General features: G+C 43.2%; 1 protein-coding gene across 2 annotated transcripts; it reads left to right on the top strand.

Moving 5' to 3' along the window:
- Positions 1 to 560: 560 nt before the first annotated feature.
- Positions 561 to 6,800, top strand: Lipt1 (lipoyltransferase 1). 2 transcript variants are annotated; one of them, XM_076915022.1, is made up of 3 exons: positions 603 to 710; positions 1,569 to 2,292; positions 3,495 to 6,800. In XM_076915022.1, exon 3 carries the CDS (start codon positions 3,496 to 3,498, stop codon positions 4,615 to 4,617), a length of 1,122 nt encoding a protein of 373 aa, XP_076771137.1. In that variant the 5' UTR covers positions 603 to 710; positions 1,569 to 2,292; position 3,495; the 3' UTR covers positions 4,618 to 6,800. The 2 variants fall into 2 exon arrangements, with proteins under 2 accessions (XP_034377496.1, XP_076771137.1); XM_034521605.2 differs by lacking the exon at positions 1,569 to 2,292 and having other exon boundaries at positions 561 to 710.
- The last annotated feature ends 269 nt before the right edge of the window (positions 6,801 to 7,069 follow it).

The following is a 7,069-nucleotide window of genomic DNA, read 5'->3' as shown; positions in this document are numbered from 1 at the left end:
GCTCTGTCCATTTACCGTGTTAACAGTACCAAACCAAACACGAGTGCTTCTTACTCCAAGAGACAGGCTGGAGGGTTTCCATTCTAACTGAAGGAGAAACTGGTTTCTGGGGAAGACCGAGGGATGACCACAGATTCTTGGGGCTCTGCTCATCAAGAAAGTGGGTCTGTGATCTTGCTCCTTAACTCTAGTCTGGATTTGTTTTTCCTGAGGCCTGTTTAATGTGGTTGAAGTGCTGCTTCCAACTGCCTTGAATCGAACCGCCCCAGCAGCTAAACAGCACCTGCCTGAGTGTGAACAGACCATTTTGGACCGCACAGTTTAGCCAACTCTTGTTGATAAAAACCAGCAGGGCAATCACCCAACTCGAGAATCCCTAGGTCTTTACGTATTTTGATAAGTGGACTGTGACCTTTCCCTGAATCTAGTTTTAAATGCATTGTCCTGAAGCAAACAACCTTAAATGACAAACAGGGACAGTAAAGAAATACGCGATTGTGCTTCAAGCTTGGCCACGCCTCTCCTGTGTGGTTTATCCAGGGGGGCGGGCTTTACAAGGCGTGGTTTCCTGGGGGCGGGCCTTTATGGGCGTGGCTAGAGAGGGATCGCCGGCGACTGCATCCCTGCGGCCTGAGTGCTTTTGGTTCCACGTGTGTTGGTTGAGCTTTAATTTGCAGAAAAGCTGCTGCGGGCGCGAACGGAAGTGGCAGGTGGGTGAAGCCGGAAGCAGATCCAGTGAATTCTTTGAGGGTTGTGGCAGCACAGGCTTAGCAGGAGTGGGGGAGTGGGTGCTGCAGTGAGCACCGGTGCATTCCTTGGGCCCCTCCCGCTGATACTGAAAGCTCTGCAGATTACACGTGGTGCTCCGAACACCGTAATTTCATTATTAGGAACAGTTGATTTCTAATACGGCGGAGGGTGCGACATTCAAATGGTGCGAGTCGCGTGCCTCTCACGAAGAGTAAACTTGCTTAAGTCCGTAATCACTTCTAGGCTTGGATCGCATTGTTAGGGGGATAGCAAATAGTTTTAGTAAGGCCTTGTGAGGAAGGTGGGCCTGTGGTTTGGTCTAGTTTTGCTGTCAGGGAGAAGCATGTGTTGACAGTGCAGAAGTGTCTCCCAGAACATGGAAGAGCGAGCCTTCTGAGAAAAAAAATATATATAACACTTATAATGAAAGCAGAGAGCGAGGGGTGGATTGCTCGTGGTACAGCTCAAACCTAGATTGAACCAGTTCCTGAGTCCATCCCTTACTCAGCAAAAGCTTTTAAAATAGAGTGTAGGTAGGTGTGTCAACTACATCCCAGCCCGGGCGCTGTATCGAGGAGTAGGTGGCCAACACAAAACAAACTCCACGGGCATTTTTTTTTTTGTAAGTTTTTGTTTTGTTTTCCTTTTGGCATTTTTTTGTCTAGCCTGTCTTTTGCTTATTTTGACTCCAGTTTTCATATGCTTTTGTTTTTTAAAGGAAGAACATAAAGTTGGGTAGATAGGGAGGTGATGGGATCTGGGAAAAATGGGAGGGGAAGGATCATGATCAAAATACATTGCATAAAAATTTTTTTCAGCTAAAAAAGTAAAATATGAATGTGGGGCGCTATGCAAAGTGACTTTGTCGAGCCAAAATTCTACCAGACTTTCAAAAGCTGGACTGTTTGCTTTAGTCGGGAGTCAGTCAGCTACAGAAGAGAAACATGTCTGTCTCAGAGGGTGTGTGCACCTCGACCTTCAACCCAGAGGCAGAGGCAAGTGGATCTCTGTGAGCTCAGGGTTAGCCTGGTCTACAGAGGTAGATTCAGGACAGCCACAATCTGTCTGGGAGAGGGGAGATTTTGTGTTCTGATAACTAAAATAATTTGTGACACATAATAACCATTTAGTCTAACTTTAATCTTGACTCACACGTGACCATTTTAATGAGACCTAGATTAATAGTCCTATTTAAACTCAACTCACAGATTTCCAGTCTTCTCTATTCTGGCCCTGGGTTTTCCTTCCCTGTGACTCTTCTTACCTTTATGTAGTTCACTGATGAATCCCAGCTGCCAAGGACAAAGCATGCCTTATAGTAAATGCAGAATTTGTCAGGTTACTTACCTTTGTTGTATTTAATTCACACTGTATATCTATGCCTGGATGAATGAAGATTTTTTTTAAGGACTGTTAAAATGCATCAATTAAAGGAACATGCAACCCATGCATTGGACTAATGTATGAATTGGGTCAGTTCTAGAACTTTTACTGAGATCTCAGTTTTGGCTGATAATTGTGGACCACAGCTAATGTATCAAGGTAAATTCCAGTTTGACATATCTTTTAGGAATTCTTGTACACTTGAAATAAGACATGCTAAACTGTCAAAAAAAAATGGATTAGAAGAGAAGAGACTCTGTAATCACAATTACTTCACTTCATCTCATATGCTCTTGAATTCAATTACAGGCAATAATCAGGTAGAGATTAAACTATTGGTCTTAAGCGATTCAGTTAGTTGCAAAACAAGCATTAAAATGTAAAAGCAACTATTTTACCTTAACCTCTATATATGTTAACAAGTGTGACTATCATCACCTTAGGAGAGGATGTCACAAAGTCTTTTTCAAATCTCAATTTCAATGGACACATTCTAGTTTATTAGTATCCAAGAAAGACATCATGACCTGTTCCTCGAAGTTTCTCACTGGGATCACACAGGAAGAGGATCTTTGGCCAGTGAACCTAGACATTCACTAAGCTTCAGGCTGAGTGAGAGCCTGCCTCAAAGAATACAGTGGAGAGTAAGAGAAGAGGACCCCTGGATGTAGACCTCTGACCTGTGCATGTACAAATGTGTGCTGGTGTGCACGAGCACACGTGCACAAGCACACACACATGCACAGTGACAAAAATAAATTTAGTGTTAAGTGAAAGTGTCTCTATATTCTAGTTGAAGCTAGGGCAGAAGGGCTATTTGAACCCAGGGGTTCAAGGTCAGATGGGCAACATAGTGAAGTCACATCTCAGGGGGTGGAAAATGATTGAAATAACAGTACCATTACACTTTCAGGGGGAACTGTGTGTGTGTGTAAAGGTGTATACACATGAACAGAAACAAAAGCAGTTGTTTATACTAAAATGTTAATTGATTATCTCCAGATGGTAGGATTATGGATTCTTTCATTTTTCTGGTTTTTTTTTTTTTTTGCTAATCTATTTTTTTTCTCAATGAAAATGTATTGTGAATTAAAAATAATTTATTTGGCTTTGTTATACATTACTCAATATGTTTACTCCATACCACTTCAGTTTAGTTGAAATTATCTAAAGTTTATCTTCATTGATTTCTTTTGGTCACTCTATTAAAGAGCCACTAAAGACTAAGGTTAAAGATGAAAAAAGGCAACTGGTCTAGACCCTTTGATAAGTTTTGGATAATTACCAAATAGCTAAGGAATAGAATTTAATTTTCTTTTTTTATTGAATTAACTTATCTTCTTTTGTCTTGTTTTTAAAAGCATGCTAATTCCATATTCAATGAAGAATTGCTTCCGATTACTTTGTCAGCACAAGGTCCCAACAGCTGGCTTTAAAAGCCCACCCACACATGGGCTCATTTTACAATCAGTTTCCAATGATGTGTATGAAAATCTGGCTATAGAAGACTGGATCCACGACCACATACATCTTGAAGGCAAGCCAATTCTTTTCCTTTGGAGAAATTCTCCGTCTGTCGTCATCGGTAGGCATCAGAATCCATGGCAGGAATGTAACCTCCATCTGATGAGACAGGATGGAATAAAACTGGCCCGGAGGAAGAGTGGAGGAGGAACAGTGTACCACGACATGGGTAACATCAATCTCACCTTCTTTACCACCAAACCCAAGTATGACAGAATGGAAAATCTGAAACTAATCGTGAGAGCTCTGAATGCTGTCCAACCTCAGCTGGATGTACAGCCTACCAAAAAATTTGACCTGTTACTTGACGGGCAGTTTAAAATCTCAGGAACCGCATCAAAGATTGGCCGGACTGCCGCGTACCACCACTGCACCTTGTTATGCAGCACCAACAGGACAGCTCTGTCTTCCTCACTGAAGAGCCCTTACCGAGGGATAAAGAGCAACGCCACCCCCAGCATCCCTTCTGCAGTCAAAAACCTTCTGGAGAGAGATTCCACTCTGACCTGTGAAGTTCTGATGAGCGCCGTGGCTGCAGAGTACGCGGCGTATCATCAAATTGAAAATCATGTTAACCTAATAAACCCTGCAGATGAGACGATGTTTCCTGGGATAAACAGCAAAGTCAAGGAACTGCAAAGTTGGGAGTGGGTATACGGCAGGACTCCCAAGTTTAGCGTGGACACCACGTTTCACGTGCCGTATGCGCAGGCGCATTTGGAAATCCAAGTGTTCATGGACGTAAAGAACGGTCGAATCCAAACCTGTGATATTAAGGCACCTGATCACTGGCTGCCACTGGAAATTGGTGACAAATTAAACTCAAGTTTCATTGGCAGCAAATTCTGTCCCGTTGAAACCACCCTGCTGATGAATATATTACTGAGGACATGTCCAGACGATCATCACTTACACAGTAAATGGAACATTCTGTGTGAAAAAATCAGGGGAATAATGTGACCCCCAATAACTTTCTTTACACTGGCAGTTTCAGCAAGAAAATTTTTTAATTACAATTTATTTTACATCTCCTTAGGAAAGAAATAGGGGTGTCAGGTTCAAACTGTTTCAGTCTTGAGGTGGCCTGTTCCTAGTTTCCACTCCTTAGCTTTTGTCACAAACTTTGACTGATAATCTGTTAAGAGTTTTGGCCCTTGGAAATGAGCCTTTCAGGGCCCCGTCTTATTTCATTTCTCCTCTCATTAAACTTCAGAGAAGAAGCTGTGTCCTTTTCCTTAAGGCTAACTAACTCCCTACCTGGATTTTGTCCTCTCCTGCTTGTACCATTGGGGGGTTTTGTTGTTGGTTTTTGTTTTGTTTTGTTTTGTTTTGAAGAAACGGGATGTTGAGTTTCTGTTGCTATGATAAAATACCATGACCAAAAGCAACTTGGGGAATAAAGGGTTTATTTCCTCTTATAGTTCCACATCACAGTCCACCACTGAAGGAAGTCAGAGTTCAAGGTAAAACTGGTGCAGACCCCATGGAAGGAGCCTGCATTCTTATAGCCCTCAGGACCACCAGCCCAGGGCTGGCACGGGGCCCTTATAACCAGAACTCAAGGAAATACACCACACTTGCCCATAGTCCAATCTGGGAGCCGGAGGCTTTTTTTCTCAGTCAAGGTTCCTTCTTCCAAAATGACTGTAGCTTGTGTCCAGTTGAGATAAAACTAGTCAGTACATGGTTCCAACATGCAGCCCTCACCATGGTAAAACTTACTATTTGGACAAGGATGGCCTCAGACTCAGAAATCTGCACGTTTCTGACTCCTGAGTGCTGGGATTAAAGCTGTGCACCCCCATGACCAATGATTCATAAATTTATTACCTGATATCTGGCCTTTCTATTGGATCTTTAACCAGATTCAGTAAGCATATCCTTTTCCCCAAACTGAGATACCATTCTTCATATTTTTACTTTTCCAAGTTTTCATACTCCAAACTTTTTCAGTGAATATCATCACTGTTGACTGCTTCTTAACTCTATGACTAATCCATTTTGCTCCTATAGTACTGGGTATTTATTGAGCACACACGGTATACCAAGCACTGCTAGGCACTTGACAGTATATGAAATTGTCATGAATATTGAAGAATCTCCTGTATCAATGTGTAAAGAACGCTCTCCATTTATCTCTGGTTGGTTAATAAAAATCGACTAGTCAGTGACTGGGCAGAGGAGATAGGAAGGCTAGAGACTACTGATGGGGGTGGGGATATCCAGGGAGAAGGGCAGGAATGAGGAGGACTATTCAAAGGAATTCTCAATGGGGACAGGCAGCTACAGCAAAGCAAACCAAGGAGAGACAAAATGGAAGTAACGGGGGTAGGAGTCCAGGGAAGGGGGAAGGTGGCTGCAAAGTAGCTAAGACAACATAGAGAGTTAGGAATTTATCTGCTTGGTTATTGTGCTTAAAGCCTGTTGATTTAATCAACAGGTCTCTGATTCAATTATCTGGGAGTTAGCCAGGTTAGAAAAAAAATGCCAGCTTTAAGTTTCATCCTATAGATAACAAGCATAAATTTAAAGAGTGTCCACTAGGAGCTGGGTGTGATGGCACCTGAGTCTCAGCATTCAAGCGTTGAAGCAGGAAAACTGCCATCCAGAGACCAGCCTTTGCTACAGAGTGAAAACCCAATCTGAAAAACCAAAGTGCCTATGGGTGGAGTTACTCCCAACCTCACTGACGTTCATGAACAGTTGGTGAGGAAATGCAAAGCCAACTCCTCCAAGTTTTTGTTCATGGAAAATAACAACCAGGGCTGCAGCTGCCAGGAATGTGTATCACTGGCTCCTTCCTTATCAACTAGGTTCCAGGCTCCTGGGTCGAGGCAGGTGTGTGTGCCTGTGGATTGACTGGATTGTCAGAACTGTGTGAAAAGGATTTCTTCCTGGGAGACTAGTTTCTCCTCTGGCTGGTACCACACTCCAAGTCTTCTCCCAGCACGAGATTCCTGGGGAAATGCCAATGTACTGGGAGCCATCATTGCAGCAGGCGACTGATAGCCCCTGGAGGGGGACAAGTAGTCTATCAGAGTATCTCTGACACTCTGCCAGAACAGCTACATGGGGATAACTAGACAGGCTACGTTGACTATGGAGCTTTGTGACGTTGGACATCTGAAAGTCAGAAAACATCTCCCAAAGGCTATCATTTTTTGTTGTGGTTTGGGGGGTTCTGGGGGGGGGGGGGGAGAGTATCATCCAGTCCAGATTGGCTTCAAGCTCTATATAGTCTAGAATGACTCTGAACTCAGGATCCACCAGTCTCTACCTCCTTGGTGCTAAATTATAACCATGCCCCATCAAACCTGGCTGACAACTATTTTAACTGAAACCACTGTGCTTGTTTGTGGTGCCAGACACGTAAGCCAGGACCTGGCACACACCAGGTATGTGCTGTACTCCG

This window comes from Arvicanthis niloticus, chromosome 17 (assembly GCF_011762505.2).
Source record: "Arvicanthis niloticus isolate mArvNil1 chromosome 17, mArvNil1.pat.X, whole genome shotgun sequence".
NCBI lineage: Eukaryota > Metazoa > Chordata > Mammalia > Rodentia > Muridae > Arvicanthis > Arvicanthis niloticus.
The sequence above is the reverse complement of the archived record's forward strand: the minus strand, read 5'-3'. Positions and strand labels throughout refer to the sequence as shown.

Bases quoted from the DNA above. Each gene is read 5' to 3' on its own strand.
- Lipt1 (XM_034521605.2), top strand. From the start codon at position 3,496: ATGCTAATTCCATATTCAATGAAGAATTGCTTCCGATTACTTTGTCAG.